At 41.2% G+C, this 16,062-nt stretch overlaps 1 protein-coding gene across 1 annotated transcript; it reads left to right on the top strand.

Moving 5' to 3' along the window:
- Positions 1–763: 763 nt before the first annotated feature.
- Positions 764–14,538, top strand: CLUL1 (clusterin like 1). The gene is made up of 7 exons (XM_058038208.1): positions 764–866; positions 2,180–2,328; positions 3,947–4,114; positions 6,646–7,090; positions 8,324–8,461; positions 13,054–13,268; positions 14,371–14,538. Exons 1-7 carry the CDS (start codon positions 764–766, stop codon positions 14,536–14,538), a joined length of 1,386 nt encoding a protein of 461 aa, XP_057894191.1.
- Positions 14,539–16,062: the final 1,524 nt, after the last annotated feature.

Here is a 16,062-nt window from a genome sequence, read left to right as displayed (position 1 = left end):
AATTGCGTCTCCAAGAAGGCTATATTGGCTAACTACAAGGCATCTGAATACTGTGTTCACTTAATCAGAAGAGAACCATAAAGTGAAGCTGCATGGTTTCTGAAAAATGAACCTTTTGGCTCTGCTCTTAGGAGGGAAATAAAGCAAATGGCATTTCTTTCCCTTGTTTAGGGATTTCTTTCATTTGCTGATCTGTTTGTTTACAAAATTGATCTAATTACTGATTTTTTGGCACACCTTTGTTGAGTCTCTTCTATTGAGTCTTATTCTGAAGGACACTGAAAGGAATTGCATGTTTACAAGAAAGGGAACAACATTCCAGAAACTTCCCTCTTTAAAACTGGCAATAATGTTTAGCATGAATGTATTTATAACATGAACTAAGGACACAATATGAGATCGGTAATTAGTGTGTTTCACAAAGAGGAAAAGGGACAGACTGAACAGCATAAGCTTCTGATTTTATATATACATGTCCTGATTCTGTTAACCACTGTGCAAACTCAGTGGAACTCATCTAATTAATCTAAATAGATAATTACAAAGGAGGTCAAGCTTCTTACTCATGTATTTTCACCAAGAGTAGCACCTAGGTGCATGCTATACATATCAGAAACCATCGTCAGAGACAAAATTAACGGGATCTTGTAAGATTTGTAGTATCATAGTTAGCTTTTATATTTACTTAGTATACCTAGACATCTGAGCTTCCTGCCAATGTTTACATGTAACTGCACCGAACTTTTCCTTGAACAGAAAGAACATGAGGTCCTCCTGGATATTTGTGATCCATGTGCTGTGTCTGAGTGGCCACCAGTGCGCACCGACGAAGCAGGAGGAGATGAATCTCCGGGACAACCTCAAGCGTACGTAAGCTTTTCCTGCCAGGGTGGGCTCGAAGCCCCTGGGCCCAGGTCTCCAGCTGGGCAGGGCACCTTGGCTTCCACACTCACTGCCATCAACAAGTGCCACTTGCATGTGTGAAGCTTAGAAAACATAACAAAGTCGATTTCATGCCTACACACACACAATAGGAAGATAAGAACAAGCAGGATGAGAAAGCAAAGGGATTAACAGATAAGCATCACCTGCCAAAAGAAAAAAGTACTTACAGGATTTTTACAGGTTATTTGGTTCCTTGTAGATCATCAGAATAGAAACCAAACCCAAAATGAGGTTCAACAGATTTTGAACAATTTTGTTTTTTCAAATAATCTTTGAAAATATTTCCTCTACACTTATATACTTCACTGAAAAAGGTGGCTTTTACAAACAACTGAAAAAAATTACTTAATTTAGAAAATACCAGCTATTCTGCACGCACACACATACCTCTAAGCATGGATTTATTTTGTGGAGAGAAAGAGGATCAGCCATTAAACAATGCTGTGCTTCAGTCTATGTTGACAGGATTTTTGTAATAAACAAACAGAAAGTTAGAGATGAGGAAGAAAAACACAAAGGAAGAAGTGATCAATGTGTTTTTGGCAGTCTCAAGGTGAGATGGTTTTACTGTTTTCTAAAGTTTAAATGACATTCAGGGTATTTCCACAAAGAAAACAAATGCAGATAAAGGATAGGCAATCATGCAGAGCTTCAAGGTGCAATGCATGGGCCAGCCCAGGTTTTCACCAAAACTCTATGCTCATTACTTCACAGGAAGTCTACAAATTGTATTTTTATGAAAACAGGTTAAAGGCACTTGTAATCAACATTTTCAAAATGTAGAGGGAAGCTGTCACAGTCTTCTACCAGATCAAAGATAAATATAAAGGTTTTGTCATTAGAAAACAGATGAGTGATCCTAGGAGATATTCAAAACCCAGGGTGATGATGTCCTGTGCAACCTGATGTAGTTGACCATGCTTTGAATGGAGGGGGCAGACTCAATGATCTCCAAAGGTACCAGCCCCAATTGCTCTGGGATTCTGTATTCAGCAGTGGGACAGTTGAATATATCTTTTGAGTAACATACAGCTGATCCTTGCAAAAGCTCTGGGCCAGATTCTTATCTGATGGAAATTGTCTTGGCTCAGTGTCATTCAGCGTTCGCTATCTCAGATTTGGCTCTGCCACTGTAGGGAAACACAGAGCTATTTCATTCTCCATCATCAGTGCATGACAATTTGCAATAGTGTTAAAATCTGATTAAGTCACTGGATAATTTGGCTTTTTTTAGAATTATCTGAAGTTGGAGAGAAGTATGTAGATGAAGAGGTAAAGAAAGCTTTGATTGGTATTAAGCAGATGAAAATTATGATGGAAAGAAACGAAGATAAGCACATAGATCTGATGAAAACCTTGAAGAAGAGCAGTGAAGAAAAACAGGTAACATAAATGCATCTGTGGGGGTTTTATGTTTATTCTGGGAAGAATGTAAACCAAACCAAAGCAGTGTACATATTTTCATGCAGTCATGGAATTGAGAGAAAACCTGCTTCTGGCCCTTTGTTTCACTAGCAGAGTTTCTAAAAACCCCTGCCTCACTGAATTCACACCAAGGCAACTGCAGGCCACTGTAGAACAGTGTTCTGTGCAGAAGGTCCAGCAGCTCTGCCCTCCATGTCTCTATACTCCTGGGGCCACAAGATGTTCTCCAACTTGCTTTGCAAACCTCAGACCTGCAGAACATCAAAGCCACAAATGACAATGTGCTCTAAAGAAAGTACAATGAATCAGGGAAATTTCCAATGTCTTAGTGCAATGCCTAGGCTCAGAGCCATATGCTCAGATGATCTGAAGAAACAGAGGTTTACTCTATATTTAAAAAAACACAAATATCCTAACTTTGTTTCAACAAAGTTGAAGGAAAATTCCCTCCTGGCCCAACATCTGGTAGTGAGTTAAAACTAAAAAAGTACCTGATATCTTTCTAACATCTTAAGGAACACCAGTGCACTCCCACAGTCAACACTCTTGTTAGATCTTACTGGATGATTTCATTTACACAGGACTCACATCCACAGTGAGAGTTCATAAAACACTGAATAAATGTATTAGAAAGATCAGAAAATAACTGAGTACAGATTACGAAAACTGCAGTTACTGTCTCCATCAAGCACATTCTGACAGAAGTTTTCTTTTATGTGAGTCTCTTCCCTATCGGAATGCTGGCAAAAAGGAATAAGCCTCATCAATTAAAAGGTTTCTGTCATACTTAGAGATAGCTTGGAACATTGTTTGGAAACAAAAACTATTGAAATATGTTGCAATTGGAGAGAGAAATTGATGATGTGTAACCTACTTCAATGGGAAGAACTTTCCATTGTCAAGCCTATATCCAAAAATGCTGCTTCTTATCCGCTCAGCTTTGTGCCCTAACTGATGAAGCAAATAGAAGCAGCATTGTGAAATGCATCTTGTTGCCCTTCAGTATGGAAGGAGTGCCTCACACTTCCACAAGAGCAGGAAAAATTCCCCTTTTGATTAGCATACTCACAAACAGCAGAGATGCTAAACTTTTATATATTTCTGCATTCGACAGACTTTATGGCAAGGACCTACCCTCATGAAATATCAATCCCTTAAAGGTAGAGAAAGGCAACAGGAAAGGACTATTTGTGGGACAGATGAGTACTGTTCAGATGATATGGAGCAAAAATAACACGAGTTGAACACATGACCATGGGGGAGGCTGAATTCTTACACAGAATGATGTGTGAGTTTTTTTCTTAACATCAAAAATCCTGGTAGTCTGTAGCAATCCATTTGTTTCTGTAGGCTGTGTCCCCTGAGAGAACAACATCAGAAAAATCCCATAAAGAAAAGGTTTTCAATTTTCAGTTCCTTCCATATGTAACTGCAGCTGAGAAGGCAACCTAGCCTAGTGGTTAGGGATTAGCAAAAAAGGAGCCATAAATAGCCAAAATGAGTGATGAACACTAGGGTAAGTACTTAGAATGCTAATCTGAAAATTGCCCTCAACTGGATCTTTTTCCTTACTTAGCAAGCCTTGCGACTTATGGATGAAGTAAAGGCAAGACTGGAAGAAGAGGAAAGACAATGCCAAGTATCCTTGAAAAATCTATGGGAGGAATGTGAATCTTGTTTAGAAAGTACCTGCATGAGATATTATACCACTTGCAAACGTGGTGTGTCAACCTTTAAGAGAAAGGTAGGAGGAAACTTTGCATCTGGAGAATACTCTTGAGTTCACCCAAAGAGACAGCACATCTTATTTCTCAATACCTAGGTCTGCCAGTTATATCAGCTTACTAAAATTAATTTCATTTGGAGAGTCTGGAAGTATGAAGTTATATGGTAGAGATTACATGTGATTATGGGTCATGGAATGCTGAGCCAAAATGAGTTCAGTTGCACCCTGGCAAGATTCCATGGAAACTGATGACTCCCCTAACTCCAACAGACTCATTCCAGATATAACGTTTTCTCTCACAGTGGGACTTGCACTAAGATGCTTGAACACTGTTTGTGAAAAATACCACATATACTCTTTATGGTCCGTCTGAAAAATCAGCAAAGTTAAAAGCGTAGATGCAGTTAGCAAAATTACATGGGGTAAAAAAAATCACCTAATTATTACACCATTCTTTCCTATATTTTTCTTAAATAAACTCTTTAAGTAACAAACAAAACTTCAAAATGCTTAACCTCTTGTAATAAAGGAGCCTGTCAGCAAAGGAGATTCCCCTAATTCTACTAGAAAGAAAATATGGTTTCCTGTCTTATTATTACTACAAAATTTAACAATTGTAATCACATTTTTTGTTTGGGCATACACATTAGGCGCAACAAACTTCTGAAGCAGAACTGTAATTGCTGCTACTAAAATGTCAGCCAGATTCTCTATCTTTCACCCCTCCCGTGTACTGAAAAATACAATAACTTAAACATTAAATGTGGTGTTTCAGGCAGGGTTTACAGCAGAGGTGTTTAATATTTGTGCATATTCTTAAAATAATTCATGTTAAAATGTGGGAGATACTAAATTTAAAACTATTTGTGATATTTTTAGCTTTTTAGGTATCACTCATGGGTGGCTCATATAAATGTTTTGGGTTTTCAAGAGTCTGTAGATGCTGCAATTACTGCAGTAAAAGTTATACACTGCATTGTCCCCATCTTTGACCCTCTTGGACACATCCCTCATCAGTTATTTGGTTTACTTGAAGCATTCAAAGTAAGAGCTGTGTTATAACCAAAGTTATTAAAAGAAAAAAAAAAGAAAGAAAAGAAAAAATGATAGCTGTAGCTGAGGACACACAGACAGCAGGAGCAATACTTGCTTAGGCTGTTCCTGCAGAGCTGTTTCACACTTCACCTACCCTCTAAGCTGCACTAGTGGTCAGATCAAGCTGAAGATTTTTCTTTAGTTTTTTATTGCTGGAGTTCATAAAGTTAGAGGGTTTTTAGGAAATGGTTAAAAAAGAATAGGCCTCAGACAGAAGGTTTGATAGCATTGCAAATACAGCAAAAAAGTTTTCTAAGCAGTAGAGCATACAAATAACAATAGGCCTCTGTAGAACTAGCTTAAGGATGGCAACAAGGTTATTTAATGTATATCTTTAGAAGGTTAGCATGAATAGAGCTCTGTTCTTTGTCTCTTACGAACCAGTCTTTGTTTAAACTACCATTACGTGTGTTTTATAAGATTGGATAGAATGCTTGTCAATATGTGTTGTTCTATGTATGATTGGCTGAAATCTAGGCTGAGATGGTTTTATGCTATGCTGTAATGCCCCACCTCCTTGGCATTCCCTGTGGATCAGCGAGCTGTTAACATCCTGTCTCCCTTGTCTAACAATGTCCTGAGACTGATGTGCTGAAAATAAAAAAAAGCTCATGTCCCTGGTCCAGTTTGTCCTGTGTTGTCCATAGCTGGATGTCGTTGCCGCGGCCAATGGTTTCCTCGGTAAACGTGGGCATTTGACATAATTGGACACATTCCCACATTAATAATTAACATATTTAGATGTCTTTATGTATATCTGTCTATAGATATCTATCTATATCTATATATGTGTGTTTTAGCAAGATGCTTCTTAACCCTTACCCATTTTCTAATGCCATGGAGTGTGGCTCAAAAAGCCACTCCATCGGCTCAGGCCAAAATAGTGCCTCAGAGTGGGGAGCAGAGAATCAGTGGCTGAGAGCCAGGAGCTGGAACTCTGTGACAGCAGAATTGACACTTGGCCTCTTACACAATAAAACCATGGAATCACAGCCACTGCTTTATTGATTGTGCTGGTTTCCATTCACACAAGGACATGAGGATTTGCCCAATGGTGAGAGAGGACAGGCTTTTTACAAATCAAGGTGAGAACCTTCTGCTCGCTACACTGCACATAAAGCAGACAGAAATGCATCTCACATCTTCATAACATAAAGCCCAAGCTGTCTGTTGGAAGAAACCCAAATGCTGACAATAACTTTGAGCTCCCACAGATTAAAGGGTAACTGGCAGAAGTTTTACTCCAGATCTGATTTGAAATTATTGATTTAGATTGAATGCACTTCTCTTTGGGGTCTACTGTCTTAAATTATTTCAGAGAATATGCTGTGTTGGCAGTTATTAAGAGGGCATTGTTTCTTTGAGTATTTGAAAGAGAAAAATTAGAGACACTTATCTGAGAGATGAGAAACCAGTAACTTTTCTCTTCTGATCTGTCTCTTTCTTACACACAGGTTGAAGATTTTTTGAGGAAAATACCTCCACTCATATTTACTTTTCATGAGGAGCAAGGAAGAGACATCCAATCTAATGAAAAGCCTGAGAAAGAGGACACCCAGCTAGTAAAGATGGAAGATTTATTTAGCCAGCTTTTATCGGATGTGGGCTCAATATTTGACAGAAGTTTCATTTTTTTCAAGCACATGCAAAAAGAATTTGACCAGTCTTTTCAGACTTATTTCATGTCTGACCTGGAGATGAGTGAGTCCCCCAGTATGCCAGCTTTACCTGAGGTCACCACCAGAATTGAAGGCTCCCAGAGAGGCTGGGGCGTGCCTGGCTTCTTGCAGACAGTTTTTGATTTCAGCAGGACAGTGTTCGAAGGTGTCAGCGAGGTGATCACTGATGTGTTTGATGAATACCGAGATTACAGAAGAGATGTGCCAGAACAAACCAAAGGCAAGTGTTAGAAGATGAAAATTGACTGCTCTGTCAATGACATCAACCCCTTTGGGATGGCTAAACTACAGCGAATTACTCAGTTTCCAGTATGAGTGTGAGATACATAAGGAAACTCTGGAGGCTGTGGGTCAAGGGTAGCTATCAGTTAAATGAACAAATAGAAGTCGCCTAGAAATCTCAGAGAAATGTTGCAGGGGGGCTTAGGGGTCCTACGCAGCCTGATTTTCATGGCAATTCTTTAAGTGCTCCTCAGGAGCACTTAAATTCAGGGTGGATGCAGTTTTTCATAAGGCTGACTGACAGATTTAATCTCAGCATTTGTCAGGATATGATTTTTATCATCTCTTACTGACATGGTCACCAATTTTAAAAAATTAGGGTAACGTTGTGAGATGTCAAGGCATATCCCTGCCCTTGCCAAATGATGCTAACTTCAGCTTGACAGCTGCAAGTGCTGTTTCAGGCTACAGCAGCAATGTAATCTGACAATCAAATACCAGCTAATCAAAGACCAGACATCAGGTTTTCCAGTGACCAGAAAATTCTGGGCATACCATTGGTGATGACACTCAGTGAAGGAAAATGACCATGGCTGACTTTTAGAATACAAATAAGCCTAATATTTGACTATTGCAAACAGGACAAATACATGCTGGTCCTTGTCTACAGGGAAATCACAGTGAGCACATGCCATAACTCTGAGTGGCAGGTGACATGAACATTACATGATCATCAGGAAATACAAAGTTAAGTGACTCTTGAACAGTGTTTTTAAATTTTTCTCTATATCATAAGCCCTGTTACCTCAGAAACAGACTTGGTACTGTGTTCTCATGTAACTGTGTGGGATTATGAAACATCTTGACTTCTAAGGGTCAAAAAGATCTTACCAGAACTCACATGTTGTAGAAATAATGCGCAATAATAGCAATTTTTTGGTTATGTCTGAGGAATACACTCCTAAGTCTTTATAAAGGAATATACTACAGCAAGAATTCCTTGAAAGAAAATATTATTTGAATCTTCTCTTGACTTCTACTTTTTAATAATTTATTCCTTTTACTTTTTTGGAGTGGAGGGGAAGTGGAGAGGTAAGGAAGGGGATTTATGCAAAATACTTTGGATTAAGGACAAGAAATTATATTCTAGCACTCAGGCTCGGTAATGAATGCATACTTATAAAGACTCTAAGTTTAACAGCAGTCTAAAAATACTATGACTTCATTCTAGATCCTGAAAGAAGCGGCATGTTTTCAAAAATTGTGTCAGGGCGCCAGAGACTTCAGTGCAGGGAGCTCCGGGAGAACTCCTCCGGATGCCCGCAGTTCCATGAGAGATGCCAGAAATGTCAAGACAATCTCTTGCATGGTAAATAAATATTCTCCTTCTTTTTTTTTTTTTTTCCCCCTTTTTCTCTCTGTAATGAATTGATTACTGGTTTATAGATTTTGAGGTGTTAATTATCTACTGGAATTAACATTTAACACAGTCACTGAGTTTTTACTGTAACCACGGCTACAGTAACCATTCCTCCTCATTCCAGATGATTTCAATTAGCTTTCCCCGCTGTCTCCACAGAGTGTCAGTATAGCTCAGTTCTTAACACACCGCTGGCGCTCCAAAGAGACGTCCCACAGCCTGTAACAGAATATATAGGTGTTTTGTTAGAGCTGCAATCCTGCAGAGAAGCAAGATGTCAGGCAGCAGTCGATCCTGCCTGGGTGCAGCAGTGCTGAGCAGAAAGTGAGGAGAAGCTCAAACTCCCGACAGTCGCTTCTCCTGCTGACAAGCAGGTGTAACCTCAGGTATCATTCAGCTCCTTGCAATGAAAGCAAGCGCTGAAGAGCCTGTAATTACTTTTTGTTGAACCCTGTCTGCAGATAGAACTGACATGAAGGACAAAAAGGGGACTTCATGTCAGTAAATAAGGAGATGGCAGAGCTCTGTCAGCACCGTCCATGGGCACCTGAAAAACCTTCAGACTGATCACCCAGAACTGCCAGTCAGGACTCCCACTGCAGCATAACATACCCATCCTTCCAGAATTATTTCGATCTTAAAATCTAAGAGCATTTAAGCACTAAACCTAATGCTTAAATCTAAATGTGTTCAGAATATCTCCAGTGGGGCAAACATTAATGAACAATGAAACACTTTTAAAAGAATATCTGACCACTTATCTTTTTATCTACACCCATGTACTAAGGATAACAGTTTGTTACTGTACCATCAGCTGGAACCCCTTGATAATCCAATTTGACAGAATTACTCCTTGATAATCCAATTTGACAGAACAGAATATTAATTTTTACAGAGAAATTATTGCATAGAAATTTTTATTGCTTAAATCCATATTTTAGTAAAGAAAATACCAGCAATTTTCAGTTCTGAATTTGTGGCAGATGGTGCTAGTCTACAATAGCTAGTCTAGCTATTGTAAGATAAATATTAGGTCTTAACACTCAACAAGAATACAGGCTTTCTTGTTATAACCTCTATCATAGAATCATATAATAATGTGGGGTTAAAGGGACCTTGGTCTAGACGACCAACCCCCTAGAAATCAGCAGGGACATCTTCATCTAGATCATGTTGCTCAGAGCCCCACACAACGTGACCTTGAATGTTTCCAGGGATGGGACATCTACTGCTCTCTGGGCGACTTGTTTCATTGTTTCACCACCCTTATTGAAAAAAACTTCTTGCTTACATATAATCTAAATCCACCCACTTTCAATTCAAAATCATTACCTCTTGTCCCCATCTTTCTTACAGGCACCCTTCAGTAGCTGATGGTCACAGATTATATTCAAAGGCCACAATAAGTGTCCCCAGGGTCTTTTCTTCTCCAGGCTGAATAACCCCAGCTCTCTCAGCCCATCCTAATAAATAGGAGAGGTGCTCCCAGCCTCTAACAGCTTTTGTGGCTCTCCTCTGGACTTGCTCCAACAGGTCCATGCATTCTGTGCTGAGAAGCTGCTGTGGTTTGACACTGGCCCAATGCCAGGCATCCATGAGAGTTGCTCGCTCACCCTTCCCTGCCACAGCTGGGCAAAGGAGGAAAAAGAAAAAAATTAATGAAGGCTTCATGAGTGAGATAAGGACTGGGAGAAAAAACTTCAAGGGCAAAAAAGGCTCAGATTTTGTTACAAAGTGAAATTCATTACTAACAGAACCAGAGGAGGGTAATGAGAAGTAAAATAAGCCCTTAAAACACCTTCTCCCCCCAGCCCCTCTTTCCTTCCCACCAACAGTGCAGGGTGCGGGGGTTTGGTCAGTTCACCACCGGGATTTTCCTTCTTCTCTGGTAGAGGAGTCCTTCCCCTGTGAGGTTGTGAGGTCCCTCCCATGGCAGACAGTTTTTGGTGAACTTCTCTGGTGTGGGTCCACTCTCACAAGCAGCAGCCGTACTGCACCTGCTGCAACATGAACTCCCTTCATGGGCAGACAGTCCTCCCAAAACTGCATGGCTCTCTTCCCACGGGGTCCTCCAAGGACAGGCCGCTCCAGCCTCTCTCCACCGGGTATCCCACTGGATCACAGCCTCCTCCAGGCATCCACCTGCTCCAGCATGGACACCTCCCCCACGGGCTGTGGGAGGATTCCTGCATCCCCCGTGGATCCCCACGGGCTGAGGGTGGATCTCTGCATCCCCCATGGATCCCCACGGGCTGTGGGTGGATCTCTGCATCCCCCATGGATCCCCAGGGGCTGAGGGTGGATCTCTGCATCCCCCATGGATCCCTATGGGCTGTGGGTGGATCTCTGCATCCCCCATGGATCCCCACAGGCTGAGGGTGGATCTCTGCATCCCCCATGGATCCCCAGGGGCTGTGGGTGGATCTCTGCATCCTCTGTGGATCCCCATGGGCTGTGGGTGGATCTCTGCATCCCCCATGAATCCCCATGGGCTGTGGGTGGATCTCTGCATCCCCCATGGATCCCCACGGGCTGTGGGTGGATCTCTGCATCCCCCATGGATCCCCACGGGCTGTGGGTGGATCTCTGCATCCCCCATGGATCCCCAAGGGCTGCAGGGGCACAGCTGCCCCATCATGGTCTCACCACGGCCTGCAGAGGAATCTCAGCTCTGGTGCCTGGAGCAGCTCCTCCCCTCCTTCTCCATCCACATGGTGTCTCCATGTTGTGTCCCTCACATATTCTCACCTCCTCCTCTTCTCTGACTAGAAGCAAAACCCCATGACTTTGTTTTTCTTCTTGAATATGTTGTCACAGAGGTGTTAACAACCTCTCTCATTGGCCTGGTTTTGGCCATCTTCACAGCCATCAACTCTGGATCTGCCAGAACCTGGTGGAAGCTTCCAGCAGCTTCCCACAGGAGCCATCTTTGTGGCCCCCCTGCTACCTAGAACCAGGATGTGCCAAACCAATACAGGGATCCACACCTGGATGAAGTACTTCAGGGGTCTTATGAGAGAAGAGTAGGGGGGCAAAATCACCTCCCTCAACCTCCTGGCCATGATTCTTTTGATGCAGCCCAGGATGTATTTGGCTTTCTGGGCTGTGAGCGCACATGGCCAGTTCATGTCCAGCTTCTCATCCACCAGCACCCCCAAGTCCTTCGTGGCAGGGCTGCTCTCAGTCTGTTCATCTTCCAGCCTGTGTTGATAGCAGGAGTTGCCACAACCCAGGTGCAGCGCCTTGCACTTGGCCTTGCTGAACCTCATGAGGTTCACCTGGGCCTACTTCATGAGCTTGTCCAGGTCCCTCTGCGTGGCATCCCATCCCATTCCCTGGGTGTGTCAACCACACCACTCAGCTTGGTGTCATCTGTGAACCTGCCAAGTTTGCAGGCTTCCCCTCGATCCCCTTTGGTGGATCCCCTTTGGTGGACCCCCTTCCCCTTTGGTGTCTCTGTCACTGATGAAGACCTTAAACAGTACTGGTCCCAGTACGGGCTCCTAAGGGACACCAAACTGTCCATGATGTCTATCTGGGCATGAAGACATTGATCACCACCCTCTGGGTATGACCATCCATATAATTCCTCATCCACCAAACATTCCACCCATCAAATCCGTATCTCTCCAGTTTAGGGAGAAAGAAGGATGTTGTGGGGGACTGTGTCAATGGCCTTACAGAAGTACAGATAAATGACTTTTCCAACGCTTTCCTTGTCCAGTGATGGAATCACTCCATCATAGGAGGCCAATGACTGGTCAGGCAGGACTTGCCCTTGGTGGAGCTCTGCTGGCTGTCCTGAATCACTTCCCTATCTTCCACGTGCCTAAGCAGAGCTTCTTGAAGGTCTTTTCCATGATTTTTCCAGGCATAGGCGTGAGGCTGACAGAGTGGTAGTCCTTGGGGTCCTTCTTACAGTCCTTTTTCAAAAAAATCAGTGAAATATTTCCATTTTCCTCATCACCAGAGACTCCCTTCTCTTCCATGACTTTTCAAATATCATGGAGAGTGGCTACATCAGCCAATTGCCTCTGAACTCATCAGGTGCCACAGACCTAGACAGGTTAAGGTTCCTCATGTGGATTTAAAACTTCTTTTACAGTGGAAGGAACTTGGCTTCCTCAGCCCCTGCCTTGGAGTCTATATACCTGGGATAGATTCATAATGGAATGTGAGCCAATAAAAGAACCCATAACCTATAAGAAGACTATGAAATTGCTATATGTAAAATTTACCAGATCTTATTTAGCATTAACAAAAAATCTATTGTCATGAAATATTATATAAACCTTATGTATTATATGATATAAACTTGCTAAATGACTTTGATACAATAAATGGCATAATGCCATTTCATTTAGTCATTGAATCGAAACTAAATCTACCATAATCAATAAGCAAAAATTATTATTCTCCTTTTTTTCAGCATTATTTAAAGACCCATCCAAACCATGCCCCCTTGCTAGGCTTTTTTACAGTTTTCATTTCTTCAGACAGAAAAGACAAAGAACAAGACGTAACACTGTCTTTCCTAACAGATTGCCCAAACGTTCCAGAGCTGCACATAAAGTTTGATGAAGCCTTTAAGCTGGTTAATCTCTCAGGGGAGCAGTACGAGCAGATTCTCCAGGTCGTTCGGCATCACACGGAAGACACTTCCTACTTGCTGAACAAAATGAAAGAAAGGTTTGGGTGGGTGTCTGAGCTGTCCAACATGACCATTGGACCAGAAAACATTTTCAACGTAGTTAAGGTAAGGGTTGTCTTCTGAAGGGAGCTATTGCTGCCTTTAAACTGCCTTTTGCTCATGTTTACGTTCCTGAGGGCTCTGGATGTTCATACATGTGTAATGTTTAGCTTTACAACATGACTTTCCTACTCATCTTGAATTTGTGTGTGCTTGGTAATCCCTCAATGAGCTGAAACTCCTGAGATTAGAAACTATTTTCCTCTAAATCCCTTTAGTGTGATGGATGGCTGACAGGCTAACCTGAATCACTGTCTGATAAGAGTAAATTGACACTAGCAGCTTTGACTGGCCTCAGATTACCTTCACAGATAAACTGCACTGCACCAGTCACTGACACATCCACATTAGATGGATGAACGTCTAGCTGTGTGTCTGTACCTACATATTCCAAAGTTCAAAGAAGGCAAATGTTATACAGATTTTTGCAGTGGAAGCTGCACATGCTTGACAGCATTGGCCAATATTTCAGTAAATACATAATGATTAATTGTGTCTCACACACAAAGATACATCCAAGGTAAATTCAATCCATTTTCCTGGGCAAGGGACAAATCTTTTTCTCTCTTCTAACTCAGAAATCCACTTATATATAGTGCATTACTACTATTACTATCAGAACTTTATACAAAATAGTGGTACAATTCACCAAAAAAAGCACAAAATAGGAACAGGAGACAGGCACATTTTCCCAACTGAGTCTGAGATATCTGTTCTAGGAAAATAAAGCTACAGAACTAAGTCTGATTTAGAAAAACACACAGGAATTAATAAATTCAATCACACAAATGTAGTATTGAACTTAGTGGGACAGCTCAGAAGTTTTCATTAGGAGAACAGAAGCTCTTTATAGATGTAGCTTATGATATAAATATTAACATGCCATTCTTTAATATGGTCTTGGCAGTGCCATGTCAGCTCTTTCCACCACCTACATGAATTCAGACACCCACTTTCTTTTGAGAAGAAAGCAATTTAAAGAAAGTAGGCAAGTCTAAAATATTCCCCTATTTAATTTTCCCCTGTTAAAGAGAGTGGGCAGAGCAGGTATAAACAAAACTGAAAGCACACAGCAGTTTGTGGTGTCTAAAGTACTGATCTCTTCTAGGTGGTACCTGGGGATCCCTCCAGTAAAGACGAAACTGTGGTAGATGTGAATGTTCTGACTTCACCTACTTTCACCATTAAAGTTCCTCCCAACTTAGATCCCAAGAGTCCTGAGTTCATCGAATACATAGCTGGGAAAGCACTCCAATTGTATAAGCAGAATTTTTAAGTGGTAAGTTCATTCTTTCTGCTTTAACACACTTCTTCGTAAGAGGTGTTTACATCGCAATAAACTTTAGTTGGAACAAGATTCATTCATGGTGTATACAAGACTGCTTTCTCAGAAAGGACACATTGAGAAAAACACAAGCATTATGGAAAACACAAACAAACACTCAATGTTCTTGCCTGCAAAACACAGACACGATGATATTAAATGATTTGACTTATATGTCTGTGAAACCCCCAATCTTTAAGTAACAGCTGGGATGAGGTAATGTGATAATAAATATTTCTTCACAAAAGAATTGCCTCACAACCACAGTCCAGTGTCTTGGCATTGAAAACCATGTCTTTGTGCTCATTCATCATGAATGGACTGGAATTACCAGTATTCATTATGTTTTTTGGATTTTTTTTTAAATTTTCAGTAGTGTTTGAGAGCATGCTCATATTATTTTTGATGATAAAGGAGGGCAAAGTGAGAATCACTACCAGGACTTGGAAGAGCTGTCTTGCCATAATATTTCTGCATTAGCAGCACACTGCTCAGATTAACAGTGTTTATTAATACAGGCTGCAGTTCATCTTGCAGGATCATGCACAGAAAGATCCTGCTCATGGGCTTCAACCATTTTTGTAAAAAGGACACACAAGAGGGCTCTCTTCTTGTTTATGACATTTCAAAAGAGGAAGAGGAAGGAAAAACCAAGCAGAGAGGCAGGGAGGACAAATGCTTCGTATTCTCTAATCCCACAGGGAATTTCCCAAGAAAGAGGGGATGGTTTTAGGTGGCATCACACTACTGTGAAACTTGTAAACCACCCTTCCCTGTGTTTCCCTTCCAAGGGGACTCTGGGATGCACAGCTTTAGTGGCCTCTGACTCTCAGAGTTGTCTCTTCTAGGTGAACAGAGCCACAAGACACATGAGACTTTCAGGCAAATCACTGTAGTGTCCCCAAATCTTCTGAGAAGGACCAGACTTGGACAGTTTCTCTTTAGGCCATAGCTGATTTCCTCAGCTGAGCAACTGAAGCATGACCTGCACACAAGGAAAAGTCTCAGGAGGCAGGGAAAGAGCATTCAACGTTAACAAAGTAGATGTAGAAGATTTCAGCATTTTGTATTAAATCTGCTTATTCTTTTGAGGTCAGAGGCACACTTTTTGAGCAGATGAAAGCAATCACTCCCACCAGAGAGGCTGAGGTGAGCTGCAGAATTTACAGAATAAACCATGTACTTTGTTTAGGTAAATGTTGGTGAAATTACATGTTGATATTTATAAACATCTGGAATAAAATGCTCCAACACTTTCTCTACAATTTTTATTCAAAATTCTCTGTAATTTATATGCAGTTGTAAATATAAATGATAAATACTCTTTCAGATGATGGAATACTAATCTTCAGGGCCTGATGATGGCAATAATTATTTCTGTAGTTTGATGATGATTTTTAGCCTGAATCTTAGTCTGATTTTCCTGTGGGCATATCTTGTATACCCATTTAATACCTGGGAAAAGTAAGCAGTGTT

This window comes from Melospiza georgiana, chromosome 1, assembly GCF_028018845.1.
Source record: "Melospiza georgiana isolate bMelGeo1 chromosome 1, bMelGeo1.pri, whole genome shotgun sequence".
In the NCBI taxonomy this organism is placed as follows: Eukaryota; Metazoa; Chordata; class Aves; order Passeriformes; family Passerellidae; genus Melospiza; species Melospiza georgiana.
This window is presented reverse-complemented; position numbering and strand designations above follow the sequence as displayed.

What these genes read in the sequence shown, in the direction of transcription:
- CLUL1 (XM_058038208.1), top strand. Translation starts at nt 764, where the DNA reads ATGAGGTCCTCCTGGATATTTGTGATCCATGTGCTGTGTCTGAGTGGC. An exon ending in AGAGCAGTGAAGAAAAACAG is followed by an intron (nt 2,329 to 3,946) that starts GTAACATAAATG and finishes TTCCTTACTTAG; the next exon opens with CAAGCCTTGCGACTTATGGA. An exon ending in TGTGCCAGAACAAACCAAAG is followed by an intron (nt 7,091 to 8,323) that starts GCAAGTGTTAGA and finishes ACTTCATTCTAG; the next exon opens with ATCCTGAAAGAAGCGGCATG.